At 32.8% G+C, this 16,509-nt stretch overlaps 1 protein-coding gene across 5 annotated transcripts; it reads right to left on the bottom strand.

Moving 5' to 3' along the window:
* Positions 1 to 8,953: 8,953 nt before the first annotated feature.
* On the bottom strand, positions 8,954 to 14,856 carry LOC122311347 (exportin-2). Of its 5 annotated transcripts, XM_043125919.1 has the most exons (3): positions 14,300 to 14,437; positions 11,841 to 14,057; positions 8,954 to 9,396 (listed from the first exon to the last, which is right to left on the bottom strand). In XM_043125919.1, the coding sequence occupies exon 2, from the start codon at positions 14,028 to 14,030 to the stop codon at positions 11,841 to 11,843; it is 2,190 nt and encodes a 729-aa protein (XP_042981853.1). In that variant the 5' UTR covers positions 14,031 to 14,057; positions 14,300 to 14,437; the 3' UTR covers positions 8,954 to 9,396. The 5 variants fall into 5 exon arrangements, with proteins under 5 accessions (XP_042981853.1, XP_042981834.1, XP_042981848.1 ...); XM_043125900.1 differs by having other exon boundaries at positions 11,834 to 14,856; XM_043125914.1 differs by having other exon boundaries at positions 8,954 to 9,353; positions 11,834 to 14,856.
* Positions 14,857 to 16,509: the final 1,653 nt, after the last annotated feature.

Raw genomic sequence — 16,509 nt, 5'->3', positions numbered from 1 at the left:
TTAGTTAATGATTACAAAATTAACTATTAGTGAAATTGTACATTTTTTATATTTTTTAATGACTAAAGATGTTGAAAAGATATTTAAAAGAAAAAAAAAAAAATTCAACTAGAGATCGGCCCAACAGTAAACGCTAGGTGCCCCTCTAGCAGCATCCCATTTGATTTTTAGCTCATTTGCTACCGGGAACTATGCTAATTATGTAGTAAAGAATAATTAAGGATTGAGTGCATATTTATATACTACATGATTTTCAAAGCAAAAGTAGAGTATTTCATAATTCTGTAAATAATATTGAAATAATTTGAGTTAATATATTTTATTAAATTTTGAAAGATGAATAAGAAAATATTGAATAAATAAATGCTACGTACAATCCCCATTTGAGAACTACAATACAAGTAAAGATAATTTTATCTTTAAAAATTTTTAAAATTATTAAAATATTCTTCTTAAAATGATATTTTTTTTCTCTTTTAATAAAGGGTCTGCACATATAATTTTCAAGTGGGGACTGCAAATAAAATTTTTTTATTGAATATAAATATTTTAAAGTTAAAAATATGTTTAATATACTTTTATAATATTATTTTAGTTTTAAAGATTGAAAAAATTGTATAGATTTTTGTGTTTTGTTTTGAAGTTTAACCTATGGAATGATTATTAATGCATCTTATTCAATCAATAATTTTTATTTAAAATTAAAATCATTAAATTAAAAATACTATACTTAATCAACTTACTAATTTTTATTAAAAATAGAAAACTTTTAGTTTTTGAAACGTGTTTATTTTAAATAGACAATAAACATGAAAAAGAGTACAGAGACCATTTATATTAATTATATGTCTTTGTCCGTAAGTAATTTTTATTTTCAAAAAGCTTTTGCGTCACAAAAAACTTTAAAAATCCTAGATTTTGTAGAATAAAGGCCATTTTAAAAATCATTATATCTTATTTTTAAATATAACTAAAATAAATTTTTTTAAAAATAATCATTACAACTTTTTTAAATTTTTAAACAAAAATAATATTATAAAACTATATTCTAATAATATTTTAAATTTATAATATTTTTATTCAATTTTTCTATCTTATTTTTTAAAATCTAACAAAATACTTAACTCAAATTATCTCACTATTATTTATAAATTATCTTATTACTATTTACAAAATTCTCGTATCATCTTATTCTACAAAATTAAATGTCTTGTTCTAAGAAAATTATCCTTTATTTCTTATGTTATTATTGGGTTTTTTTTTTTTTTTTTTGGTTTGAAAATACCTTTTTTTATATTTAATTTCTTAAATCGTTGTTTCCGTTCAAACTAAAAACTTAAAATATCTGAAGTGGTAGGAATAGAATAATAGTATTATAAAAAAATACTGTTAAGCCTTTTTGGGCAATGTGGGATCTTAGTTCACTTTGTCCGTACAAATCACGACAAGCTTTTGACCTATTTTGACGCTTTTGAAGCCGTTAGATCCACCCGTTAACCTAAGAATCCCCTTATCCTTCTCCATCCTTTCGCGAGGTTGTTTAGAAAGTTGGATGAGATAGAAATGAATTTTATAATTTTTTTAAAAATATTATTTAAATATAAAATATTATTTAATTTTAAATCTTTAATTTTTTTAACTAATTAATTTTTTTAACTTTCAACAAAATACAAAAATTAGAATTCTTTCAATTTCAGAACAAAAATATTATTCAAATAATTTTTTAATTTTATAATATGTTTATTCAAAAAATTTTCTCTATTATTAAAAAACCTAATAAAATATCATAATTCAAATTATTTTATTATTATTAATAAATTATTTTATTAATATTCACATCTGATCTTTTTATCCAAACATACCCAATTTTGTACATTATTCCTGCTATCACAGCTAAAGTGTGAAAATAACATTTATTGGGGTATTTATTATAACTATAAAAACAAATTTAAAATGTTTTATCTATCTTTCGGATAGATTTCCACATTAATAACATGTTTAATATATTAACAAAATGATTTCTAAATAGATTTTTTTTTTTTCCTATAAAACTTAAGTTAATGTCTTTACACAATGTATAGTTACTTTTTCATATTTATTACGCATTTCATTAATGTAATTGGTTAAAACAGTTATTTTATTTACATACTGATCTACGTACTAATATTGTTGTCTCTATATTTAAAATTCAAATTGACATCATTTTCTTCAAAATCTGACTTGTTGACCAATCAGGTTGGATGAGTGCGCATATTAGTGCGTAGAATTGCTTGTAACCAAATTTTTCCTATTTTATATTAAAAAAATGATGCAACCAATCATATTAGTAGAGTACGCAACCAATCAGATTTTTAAGTTTATAATATCCTTTATCTAACTTTTTCTCTCTCCTTTTCCAAAATCCAATAAATACTTATCTTAAACTATTTCACTATTATTCATAAATCATCTTACTGTTATTCACAAAATTCTCATCTCATCTCACTCTCGAAACAACTCTTTAAGTATACACGAAATTATGAGTCTTTTGTCATCTTCCTTACTTCAAAATTTAAGATTTTTGTTCCTTCTCTCTAATCAAACTTTTCCATTAATAATATATTTAATATATCAATAAACAAACTTGTAAATAGATTTTTTTTTTTCTCTCTCTTTCTATAGAGACTTACCTTAAGCTGGTGTCTTTACACTTCTGCTAAAAAAGAGGATCCGTAGTTCAACTTCAAACCAAAGTGGAGTGAAGTGGTCATGATAAAAGGTGGGGTCTATGCACAACCCAATTTGGCACGTATGGAAACAAAACGGGCAAACACAATGGCAATGATGTTGAGAGGCAAATCACATTAAACACTTCAGAATTCATTGAAACACTTTTGATAAAAGCTTTTAATCTCATACAACAAGGGGTCTTTGTCTTGAAGATTTTGAAGAAGTTGTACCCAAAGAATCTCATCCAACATTTCAAATCTTGATCTTAATACAACCTTATCAATGCTGATGCTGCTTCAACATCATGTGCCCCATCTACTTTGCTTTCTTATTACCATTTCCAACTTTACCATCTGATCGTCCTGAAGGAAAGCTCCTACACCTACTTGATGCAAATCATTAAATAAAGCAAAATCAACATCGAGTTTGAGAGCATCCGAAGGTGGATGATGCCAACATAAAGTTTTCCTTGTATCGAAACTATTCATTTTTATAACATTTTTTACGACGTCGTTTTAGATGCAGAGTGATTATGTAAAATTTTCAATTTAAATAAAAAATAAAATAAAAAAATATGTTTAGTTAAATGGTTTTATCACATCGGTTGATTATAAATTAAATTGTAAAATAGTTATATGAATAATATCATCCCGACCCCATATAATAATTGTAATATTAATAAAAAAGAAGAAGAGACTTTTAATGATATCACATCCATGTGAATGTTAGTGTTCAATGAGAAAAGATGTTACTATAATTACGAAGTCCACATCCTTTTTACTAAGAAAGCTGCTAAGGCAAATTTCTACCGACAGTGTAAATTTTTTATTTTTTTGTTTATTTTTTTAAAGAATTTTTATGTATTTTTTTAAAAAATAAAAAATAATAATAATACTAAAACATAAACAAACAAATTCGAGAGCTTTTATCGACTAAATTCGTCGTTAGATACTTCCCTTTTACTAAAGAAGCATAGAGGATTATTCCCAAAAATAAAAAATAAAAAATGAAAAACACAAGAGGATATGATCTTGTGACTTGACAAGGTAAGTTATATCACTTCATTTCTTTTCTTTTTACTTTAGAGATTCATGTTCTCAATACCCCACCACCCACACCATTAAGTATGTGCACCAATTGTTTCTTAACCATGCTTAAAACCAAGTGTTCTCTTGTACTATAAATTCAAAAATATAACACAAAGTAAGCAATATGAGTGATAGGAGATTGGTCAAGATAGGTAAAGATAGGTAAAGTTAGCACTAAACATAATTAATATCTAATTACTACTAATTGGTCATTCAAGGACCCATGGTTAATCAAACTAGTGCTAGAAACAGGTTACCAAATAATGGGTGGGGGGGACAAGATATGGCTGAGCCTGAACTATAGCCATTTGGGTGGAGGTTCTAAAATGCATTTACATTATCACAATCATGATTAACTCATTAAGAATACTGTTGAATGGAGAGGATTTGCATTGCATCTAGATACATATATATATATATATATAGTATCTTGAGAAAATGGTTAATTAAAAGTTTGTTTTAGTGGAAGTCATCTGTTGGGCAGTGTGGCAAAATACACAACACTGGAGCACTCACAATAGTTTATATATCATATCCTTTAAAATACATCATCAAAATTCATTTTTTCTATTTTATATACTGACAATAGTTTATATATCATATCCTTTAAAATACATCATCAAAATTCATTTTTTCTATTTTATATACTGATTTTTATAATATGTCATCCATCAGCTTATTTATTTATTTTCTATATCATTTAAATGTTATATTCTTTAATAGTTTGTGGAGAAAATATAAAAGGAGAGAGAAACTATTGTGATAGACAAAGGAGAGAGAAATAAAAAAATTGTTTAGATGAATGAACAGTAACCTCTACATGTAGAGGATTTACTGTAGCTAAATGTAAAATAGAAATAAAATAGATGATCTATTGGAATGGACTTTTGACCATCTTCCTTTATATTTTAAAGAAAAATGTATTTTACAAGAGCCATTGTGAGTGCTCTAAGTGCACAAAAAAATTTAGTAACATTTACACTTCCACAAAAGCAATGTAGGTTAGGGTATGACTAGTTTCTATCTTATTTTACTATGCAAATGGGTATCTCTATAAGAGTTTGATTAGCTAGCTTAAACCATTTCATATGTAAAAGTAATGAGAAGTGATAGCAGCAATCGAGAATAAGCAAGCGTCATGCAAATATTTTAAAAAAATAAATAAATATGAGATCTATATAAAAAAATTAATTTTTTAATAAAAGATCTTTTTTTTTTTAAAACGACTGTATGACGCTTGCATACTCTAAATATGAAATCTATATAAAAAAATTATTTTTTTTAATAAAAGATCTTACTTTTTTTTTAAAACGACTGTATGACGCTTGCATACTCCACGATTGTATGTAACATTACTCATATATTACCATAACAAACAAATTGAAATAATTTTTGGAGTACCTTTTTCTTATCCATTTATTTTCACTCTCTCCTACATGGGGTCCATTCATGTGACACAACATTTCAAGTGCTATGCTATCCATTGGTACGTACTTGGAGTATTTCTACTTAAATTTCGAAAAAACAAGAACCTTTTCTAGGCATAGTTTAGTCTTAACCAAAAAGATAGTGTTAATGTCATTCTTTGTCTCAAACCCTTTTCACAACAAAGAAAGAGAAATGTGAAAAAACAAAAAAGCATGTAATACAATCTTTAATACAAAAAGGGTAAAAAAAAGAGGTTTCCTTGATGACATCTTGTTTGTCCTATTGATTAAGAATTGAAATCCGACGCATGCTTGTCATATGCATGATGTTAGCACAAAGCTTTAACTTTCCTCTGTAAAGGATAAAACCCTCTACTAATCATTACTGGTCTATCTCCTATTAAGGTTTTGGTGCCTCTGAAAACAGGAAATAAATGTTTTCTGTTTTACAGTTTCTTGCAGCCACTTGTGACCTGGCATTTTCCAGTTTGTAGGCATAGCACCGCTTGTCACTTTGGGGACGGACATAAATATGAGTCACCTTTTGTCTTGTGCGGTTGTTAAAGAGTTACCCTTCCAATCTCAACACAGTATAAATATATATGAGCAAATGCACAACTTCTTGTGTGCAAGTGTGAGTCAACATCACACGAAAGGTATAACGTTGCAAAATGTATGGAGGTTTTACTTTTACCTTGTTTGTGTGTTGCACCAACCACAAACCACGACGATTGTATATAGATAAACCAAACAGGTAAGTCTGCTACCTGCCCTACGCGGTAGGGCAGCCGGCCATCCCGCACCAGCTTGGGTGGGGGGGCCTCTGTTAGTCATGTGGGCTAGAAATCAGAGCTGAATAATGGGAAATCCAAATGAACGAGTGGATACTTGTCGTCTTTCAACTATCAGTCTCTACTTTAGGGTTTAGTGGGCTTCTAAGCAGAGCTGTAAACAGAGAGTTGTGGGCCTATTAGCTCACGTATGGAAATATTGGGCTAAAGGAAAGAAAAAATGATTACTTTTTATTTGGATTGGGAATAAAATGAAAGAAAAATAGTCTAATTACAATTTTTTACAAATATTTTACAATTTTATATAAAATGGAAGGTGGTTTTATAAAATTAAAAATAAATTTTAATAAGGTGGCACGATTATATTTGTTGATTGTAAAATGGGATGCAGAAAAATTGTAAATGTAATATTAGCCAAAATGAACATAGGAGTGTTAGCTCCATAAAAGAATTTTATAAAATTAAATTTACAAAATAATGTTTCCTGATATAATACATCATATATACCTTACAGCAAAAGAGTTTTGATGGTATGATGCGCTATATTAATTTGTAAATTTATTTTTATACAATTTACAACTTTTAACCAAGTAGATAATATGATCCTCCTTGATTAGGAGTAATAATATGTAACACGATTCGTAATTTCAATATAAACACAATACAAAATTAACAGATTTAGATTTGATGTTAACAGGTTTAGGTCAAAATGGGCTGACCTATTAAGACACAGTTTATAATGGGTCAATAACTAGTCGACCTACTTAATCCAAAAACAACCCTGTTTTGACATGTTTATATTTTATTTCAAAATTACGATTTTATTATTGTTAAGTTGTACTATTGGTATTTTTCAATATAATTATGTTTTTTTTGTTAGGATTGTAATTTTAGACCTATGCTCATATTTGTTATTGTAAGGTTTGTAATATTTGTTTTATTATATGTTAATATCTTTAAAATATTTATATGTATAAATATTTTAAAGATATTATGGCTATTAATAAATATAAATTATAACTTTTACTTGAAATTATGTTAATTAGGTCAAATGAGTTGTGCATATTAGCTCAACTCATTTACATGAAACGAATTTAAATTACTCGTATTGTGTTTTAACATATTTCTAAATAATTATTAAACAGATCAAAATAGATAACACTACATGACCCATTATTTAAATGAATTTGATTAGGATTTGAAAGTTTAACACATTTATCTTAACGGGTCGAGCTCAAGTTGACTTATATAGTCAAATATTTATGATTGGACACGACCACAAAACACGAATTACCACCCATACCCTTGATAACTAGCTGTTGAACCTAAGTGGCCAATACCAATCCATCCCATTAGTTGGAAACCCAAAGAATTAAGAAGTTCTCTACTACTCAGGTCTCATTTGATTATACAAACCACCTTATTTTATCTAATTATTCCAACTTTCTTAAATATTCACAACATACAATAAATAATTTAACTTTTTAAAATCTCAAAACAAAAATTATATTAAAAAATTACATTCTAATAATATTTTATTTAACATTTAACTTTCATCTCATCTTATCTGTATAATTAAATAAGATAGTTGTAAAACTACTGTTTGTAATGGAATATAACCTCATTCCTAAAAAAAAATAATTCAAAACACAATATCTTTAGGCCAATTAATAGAACAGGGGAAATGCTTGGGAGCTCGTTGGTAGTCCCGCTAGGAGCTACTGCTAGTTTTTTTTTTTTTTTTTTTTTTTTTTTTTCAATTTAATGATTAAGAAAATTTTTTAATTCAAAAATTTTAAGTGCAAACATTTTTGTGTAATTTTTTGTACATTTTACTAATGTGATTGGTTATATATTAAAAAAATTAATGCAACCAATTATATCAGTAAAGTGCGCATAAAGCATAAAAAAGTGATTATATATAACATTATTAAAAAAAACACACAAAACAACTAGCAGTAGCTCCCATCAGCAGTGGCTATAGTGCCACCTATATAAAAGACTCCAATATCAAAACAAAACTTGACATATCAAGAAAAAAAACTTATATATAAAATTTATTGAAAATAAATAAATAAAGTGCCAAGCCCACTCACTTAGGTCCCGTTTGGTTTCACAGATCATTTTTTTTTACCTCATTTTAACATCCAAACACCATTCAAACACAATCACTTTTCAACATTTTCATTTGATCATTACAACACAAAAAACATTCAAGTTCCAAAATAAAAATAATATTAAAAAGTTATTTTCTAACAATATTATTTTTAACTTTATAATATTTTTACTCAATTTTTTCTCTTATTTTCTAAAATCTTATAAAATATTTTAACTCAAAACTATTTCACTATTATTTATAAATTATCTCATTTATTCACATATTTATCATCTCATCTCATAATCAAACAAGACCTTAATTAGTTCCCATTAACTTTCAACCAGCATATCCGGGAAAGCCTATATACCGAAACCCCAACAACTAGGAAAGAAGAGTTGTACATTTTTATATGAATTTTGCAATGTTTTCATTGGAATCCGTCATTCTTTTCGTGAAAAAGGAGAGGTGGGAGCAATCAATATAGCCACTCTCCCTAGGCCCGATCATACAAGACCCTCCCCACAGCAAAATATCCAATTTGAGCTATAACCACTGCTCAAATTGCAAGCTCGTCACGACAGCATTCCCTAAAATATCCAGCTGATCCAAAGCCTATTTCATGACCCGAAAGTTAGGCTTCACTATCAAAAACAATTTCAACTTATATCCTGACTTGAAGTCATGAAATGCCAACTCGTAATAACTGGGCTACCACTTGGTGTTGCGAAAAAGTGCCACTTAATAATGGTGACTGTCTGCTTAAGGCTAATACATCATGATAAGCCCCTTTCAAATCTTCAATTCACAAACTACAATCATTGGATAAATAGCTGCTGAAAATTGATACAAAAAGTAACACAATTTCATACATGTATGATCAAGTTCTCACAGTATAACTTGGTTGACCGCGATATAGTCTACAACTTTCTCACAAATGCAGGCCAGACAAGACACCATGACAACAAAACAGGAAGATGGAGATTTTTTTTCTACCCAAAAACTAGTAAAACTACCATCTGCTCACCGAGCATCGTAGTCTGTAATCTAAGAAAAATGGTAGCGCCAAAATCCCAAGTCAACACAGCATAAGATCTTGGGAGACTATACAACACGATGGTAAACCATTAATATCTCAACCAGAAACTGCAACGTAAAAAATACCATTTGCTCACAAAATCTGCTGAAGACGAGTCACTGAATCCGTGCCCATAAACAAGCCTACTCCATTGCTGGTAAGATCCTGCAAGGTGCAACTGAATGATTGGATGATCGATCCTGTAAGGCTGATAAATCAAGCACAAAATAAATAGGAGAAAGGGTGACAAAATCGCGAAGGAAGAATGCTCAATCTCATTCTCTGCCAAGCCAGCATGAGAGATTAGTGCAAGTAGTAATTACAGAAGCAACAAACCTATTTATAAAATAGATGCCGACACTCTGCAACCTAATTAAAAAAATTGAAAAAAGATTCAGTTTCGAAAACAATGTTGCACTATCTTATTTCGTTGTCCATGTTAAGAGAACACAGTGTCACACTGGCAAATATTTCTTCGTAAAGGAGAAATATAAAAATACCTGAATAAAATATCAGTAGAAAATATGTACCTACTAGTTAACATGAATAGGTATCACACACACACAGAGAGATCACTTTATATAGGTGTATCACAAGCCCTTTAATAAGGCTCATCCTTGGACAAATTCAACCGCAACCGCAAACGCTCACATCTTAGCCTAGATATCAGTGCTCATAATTGCCAGATTTTAAAATCTACAGAAAGATTCAACCAGAATTGATTAAGGATTCCAATCCCCCCCCCCCCCCCCCCCCCCAACCCAACCTGTAAAAAAAGTTTAAAAAAATATAAAAAATAAAAATCTCTTTTCCTTGACAAACCAACCGCAGGTGAATTTCAATAACAAAACTAGCAGTTTCAAGGGAGCATCTTAGTATTTAATTTTATTTCTGACCCACGGCATAAAGTTACAGTTTAAGTCAAGGGAAAGACCCTAAAACATCTACTTCTCTACAATGAAACTTCAAATTCTGGAGGGCATCATCATGAAGATGCCTAATCAATTGCTATGCCATATTCTCTATTCAAATCAATAAAATAAGGAAAATACAATAAAATATTGACAGCAGCATTGTCACAACATAGTGCACACTATACTTTAGCTTCTCACTTGATACTTGGACAATGTGTGTGATTGAAATTTAACTTCAGGCAATTGGTCATTTTTTAATCTTGAAAAACCTATAAAGAGGAGTTCTAAACATTTTCATCACCTAGGCAAGAGCGGAATGAAACCACGAACTTATACTTACTTCCATTTCTTGTCATGGCTTGGTTTTTGTTGATAGATGTGAACCACAGCTATCTTTTGCAACCACATATTTTCTTATCATATGTTTACATATTGCTTCCTCTTTCTCCATGAATTGACGTATTATAATGATTACAAGCCATTTATTTAAGTTCCATCAAAACCAACTTGTGCAGTTGCACCTTGTACAGCTAGCAGGAAGGCATCATTGAATAGACGAAATAAACATAATAATAAATTTAGAGATAACATAAAAGCATTGTAGCTAAACACCAAAGTGCAATTGATATTTAAACTAACTAAAGTGTTTAAAGCTGAAGTTTGAATGGCAACTCTTGTAGACACCAACAGAGCTCCAAGACAGAGAGCATCCAGTTTTCCAAACTTAAATAACACCTATTTTGATCTCGTTTTTTATGAAGATATTATTGTTTCACTTACAGCATGTACTGTCCAACTAATTGGTCCTTTAATGCAGTGATATATATTTGGTTCTTTTGTAAGTAAGATACTGTTTTATTAATAACTAAAGAGGATGAACCTCAGTACACAGGAAGTATACAAGAGATCCACAAACAAGCAAAGGGAAGTATGCAGTAATATAGAAAATTAAGTCACTTCACTTTCTTAATTTATGAATGATATCTTACAAAAAACCCATAATTCTAATGGGAACCAAATCATAGGAACAATGACCCAACGTAGATACAATGTGTCGTTATATCGACTAAATTAACTACACTGCCTAGATATCAAAGAAATGAAAGCCAGCATTTCAGACGTCACAAGGTGATAGAGGAGCTCAATCCATAACTGCTTCATGTGTTCAATTGCATGTTAACATTTATTTTGCAAATATGTCTGTTTTTATTTGTTTCTCTCCAATTTAAAATGTTTTGATGAAAAAGACGTGTTCTCTAGAAACCTTTTTCATTTTGCTTTCTGTGATTTTTCTCTTAATCTCTATGTTTTCCAAGGAGTGCTTTTGGTGTTTTCCTGAGACAAAAAAGGGGTAGAAAGAGAGTACATAAAATGAAATATGTAAAATTCTAATACATAACAAAAACATTATGAGGGAAGGGGAAAAATTTCAATGCACTGAGTGAGAGAATCATGGCGATTGCATCATTATGATATGGGCTCTCAGTCTAATATACCTAATTGGTCAGGTGTTAAGTATCAGGCATGAGAAACCAATAACTAATGCAATTTTCCAATATTAGAACAGATCTGGCAGTCAACATCTGATTCAGTCTAAAGCCCCACGCTGTTTTACATATTTGTTTCATAAATAGACATTCCAAGTGGTAATCAAAAAATACTTGATTCTAAACTAATGACAGTAAAAATACAATAGTAAATTAGTAAACAAAGGCATAGTTGCTTTATTACCACTTACTCAAACAATTGGGCAATTATAAGTGCTGCAAAGCTGAAGCAATGCTGCTTGATTTGCTGGATCCATATATTGATTGATGATCTGGGGGTATCGCCCAGGAGAAAGTGAAGAAAGCCTTGCCAATGAAGCTACCAAAAACTCCCTGGGTTCTTTTATATCTTTCAGAGGATCCTCCTCCTTTCTCCCAGCATTATATAGACGGACAAAGGTGGCGGTGTAACCCACATTTTCTGCAATATCCGGCATTTCTGGTTCCTCCTCCAGCCTATCCTGCTCTGGTCGTGAAAGGAGGGTAACAATGCTATCCAGCATTTTTCCCCACAGTTCAACGTTTGCAGCATCCAAAAGAGCTGAAGACTCACAGATAAGCCTGGTGGAAGCAACTGCAGTCAACTTAATCTCAATTGCTCCTGTGATCAGCCTGAGATTAGGAATCCAAAACTGCTTCACAATCATAGAAAATATGTTGGGCTGAACGGCATTCATAGTATCTACAAGGTTTGTAGAACCATGTTTGACTGCAAAGAGTGACATAATTATCACAAAAGACTTGACAAACTTTACAGCTCGTCTATTTTGGAGCTGCCCAAAAAGGGCGGCCCAAATGTGACAAATGTAGGGTGCAATTACACCATATTCAAGGCTCTCAATGACAGTGTTGAGCACGTAGAAGCCCTGTTCAGCTGTACTAGGGGATGAGATGAGGGTATTGAATATACCAAGGACCTTGTTAAGCCTTCCCTCTTGGTTAAGCTCAAGGGGTGCCTTCTGAAGGAAGGCCTGAAGTAAACGCACAAGTGCTGGGACATTTGAAGCTCTCTTCCATGAATCAGGTGACAGGAGAAGCTCAAAAATTTGCATGTAGTTTGGAGGAATTGGAGGACTATTCAACTCAACTAGCTGAGCCAACAGCTGAAATGCATATGGGAAGAACTCGGTAACATCATTGGCCAATATCTGCTGGAGGCAAGGAAAAAGCCTGGCTTCAAAAGCTGATATGAGAGAGGGATCTTTCTCACAGGCCCGCTTGACAAGAATGGCCACAGACTCAAAGAGATAGTGATTAAAGATTGGATTCTTAGGGTTTTTACAAACTTCCATGAGAATAGAGGTCAACCCAGTGATGCAAGTTCCAGCAACTTCCCGAGATATTTCTGCTACTCCAAGAACCCTCATGATACATTTCATTATGTATTGATTCTCCTCAGAGTCTGGAAACTTGAAAGCATTAAAAAGGTTGGTCATCAGCTCTCCAAAAAATGGAGCAATGTCTTTACCAGTGTATTTTGCTCTCCCCGCCTCATCCTTGACCAGCATGAGTTTCTCAATACAACTCGCAGCATAAGAATGAACAACATTTGACTCCGAAAGAAGGAACCGAACCAAATCTTGAAACAGATGAGCTGCAATGTCCTTTGATATCTGATTCCGGAACATTGTAAAGAATTTCAATGCACCCGCCTTAAGCATTGGAAACCCATTGACATCCTGACTTTTCAACTCAGGCACAATAACTGAAGCAAAAAAACTTTGAAGGTCTACAACATCAGTAGAGACAGAAGTACCTCCAGCCCTCTTAGTAGCAAGGGAGACAACTAAGTATATGACACAGTCCTTATCCTTCCAATTTGCAGCTGGGTTTGCTGCAAAGGAGGTTAACAAATGTTGAATCTGTGAAGAAACTATTTCCGTGACCTGTTGCTTATAATTGGTTGCAATCCCTTTGAGAAGCTCACATGCGATTCTCCTCCTAGTATCAAGATCACTGCCCTCCATATCCCTCCTAATGAACTCTATATAATTCATTTCAAATAGTTCCTCATCCTCCTCCCTCAGCCTCACATTTGGAATCACGATGCTCTGACAAATCTGTGGTATCACTCCCGCACCTGCAAACAAAGTGTGGTGCACGCTCATGCTTACTGTGGTCAAAAACTTGATCGCAACCATGGCTAGCTGATCACGGCTAGAAGACTGAGTGACATTCCCTAATAAACTCCAAACCGCCATGACAAAATCATTCAAGTACCCTTGAAACTCCTCCTCGTTCTTCTCCATATAAAGATTAATATTCTCACATACCGCTGCTCTAAGCTCGTCTACGAGCGCAAGCCCATCAACCCCACTACTCTCGAGCACTGGGTAATTCGTCCCAAGGTATTTCCTAAACTCAGTCATCCACTCCTTCATATGGTCTTCAAAAAACTCAGGTAGTTCCTGAAAATTCAAGGAATAAAATATTCTGCAACACAACTTCTGAGACTCAAAAAGGGGCTTAAGGGTGGAGGCGGGCGCACCCGAGTTTGCCGCCGAATCAATCAAAGCAGAGGTTTTGAGAAAGATTTCTAATAACGGGGCGGCAAAATTATCCAAACAATATTTTAAATCTAGCAAAAGATCATTGGTTTTGTACTGGTATCGAAATTTCTTGAAGATAGAGTTGGCGGTGCCGAGAATACCGTTGATGGATGTGTAATCGGACGCCTGCGATGCCTTCTGAAGGTTCGCGACAAGCTCAGGGAGCAGTGCAGGCCAAAGCTTCGGGAAATCGTGTTTGCCGATGAGGGCAAGGGCTTCGCTGAGCTGGGATTGGATTTTGGGAGTTGAGGAGAGCATGAGGGGAACGATCAGCGCTTTGATCTGCTCCTTCTCGGGATCGGCAATAAGGGACAGGGCGGAGGAATCGGGCTCATCCGCTGACGCGGGTGCCCATCTGGCCCGGAGATGGTTCTTGAAGTTGACGGCAGCGGCTTGGCGGATCTGCTCATCAACGGAGGGCTCGGCGACGAGGCGGAGGACAGCGAGTCCATAGTTAGGGCTGTCAGAAGCCCCGGAGAGCGAAGCTTCGGCGCGGCGACGGGGCTCGGGAGCCGGAGAGAGAGTGTGGAGGAAGCATTGGGAAAGGAACTGAAGAGTTTCTGCGTTCCACTCCATTTCTAGGTTTAGGGCTTCGCAAATGGTTGATGGAGAGGGAAAGCGATGAGAAATTTTGGGGATTTAAATAGCGAATCCCGTCAGCGTGGCGCGGCTCGGGATTTAAATAGCCCATCTTTTTTATTATTTAATTGATTCCGTAATTATAATATAAAAGTAATGATAGATATAATCACCGTTTATTTAAATGTCGTACATTAATTTTGAAAAAATTAAAATTTATTATTAAAAAAATTAATTTTATGTAATTTTACGACATGCACAGACAAGTTTGCATACTACTTGCATTACCCAAATTAGTTTCTTATATTAAAACAAAAAAAAAAAAAAAAGATGGGTTTCAGATTGCAGGAGATGCATCATGCATAGAATCATCACGTACACCATTAGAGTTGGAGTGTGAGAAAAGACATGCTAAAATAGCAACACGAACGAAGCGTGCATCTCTCTCTGAACTCGCACAAAAATCCCATGCACATCTTTGTAAAATAGAAGCTCTCTCATATGCAACGTGTAGCTTTGGAGTTCTCTTATTATAAACACCGATGAGAAGGCCTTCTCTATCATGTAGCCGATTCTGAAGGACCCCTCTTGCCATTGCATCTTTCGCTTAATCATTCTAAGCGAAAGCGAAAGATCCACGTTGTTCGCCTTGTGCTCGATACTCACGAGGATTATGTCATCTCTTTTGGCCCAATCCAATGGCCCTTGACGCAAATTAAAGGTTCTGGTATTGGGACATGGGGGGTCGGTTACATAAGGGGTGCTAAACAAATCATCTAACATGCTCAAAGTTACTCAGAATTGGATGTTCCATAGACTAACGTCAAAAGAACCATTGAGTTTGATGGCATGAATGTCAGAGTAAAACTCTTGGACCAACTCTACAAACGGAGCGGGGAGACCAGTGGTTAATAATACTCACTGACGAGACTCAAAAATACAAGGCAGTATAGTCTTCTGAAGCTCACCAAGGGAGATCTCATGCTCAACAATATGAATGCAGTGAGAAAAGTTTTCAGTGTAGAGTTGCTGTGTTTGAGCATTATGGAAGTGTGCTTGGACGAGAGTAGAATGATTTGTTCAGAGTGCAGCCATAGCATTGTATTTGTCTATAAGCATAATAAAGAAATTAAACATTGAGCAAAATTAATGTTAATGACCCAATATATAGGGTGATATACAAAAAATATTGAAAGTCAATGTTCTTGAGTGAGTGAGTGAGTGACTTTGACCTCAGAACAATAGAAAAAACTTTTTTTTTTTTTGCCCTCATAATTATCCAGGCTATAAACATGTATATATAAAAATATTAATATGATATTTATATAATCCCCCCCCCCCCCACACCAATGATTTGTCAGTTTAAGTAAATCGGGACGTAATTTGAAACCATCATCGCCAACTTATTACTGATTACTAAAAATATTCAAATTTATAAGATGAAATATCCAAACTTGGTTGCATTAAAATTAAGCAATATAGGTAAGCAGAAGAGTTCAGTCTTTAAAGGTGACCTTTATAAGAAGCCCACTAGGGACATGTAGGGTTTTCCTTCTTCATGATTATAGTTAACTTCATGTATAACAAGCAAAATAAAGAAAAATAAAAAATAAAAAGGAAGTATAGAAAATGAAACATGAGCAACATGAACAATCTATCACCTTTTCTTCCTTAACCCTCAACCAAAGAAGTTGTTTAGGCTTTGTATCACACACACACTCTCTCTCTAATG

This window comes from Carya illinoinensis, chromosome 1, assembly GCF_018687715.1.
Source record: "Carya illinoinensis cultivar Pawnee chromosome 1, C.illinoinensisPawnee_v1, whole genome shotgun sequence".
Taxonomy (NCBI): domain Eukaryota; kingdom Viridiplantae; phylum Streptophyta; class Magnoliopsida; order Fagales; family Juglandaceae; genus Carya; species Carya illinoinensis.
Note: the sequence above shows the minus strand (reverse complement) of the source record. Positions and strands in the feature narration are given on the sequence as shown.

What these genes read in the sequence shown, in the direction of transcription:
- LOC122311347 (XM_043125900.1), bottom strand. Translation starts at nt 14,774, where the DNA reads ATGGAGTGGAACGCAGAAACTCTTCAGTTCCTTTCCCAATGCTTCCTC.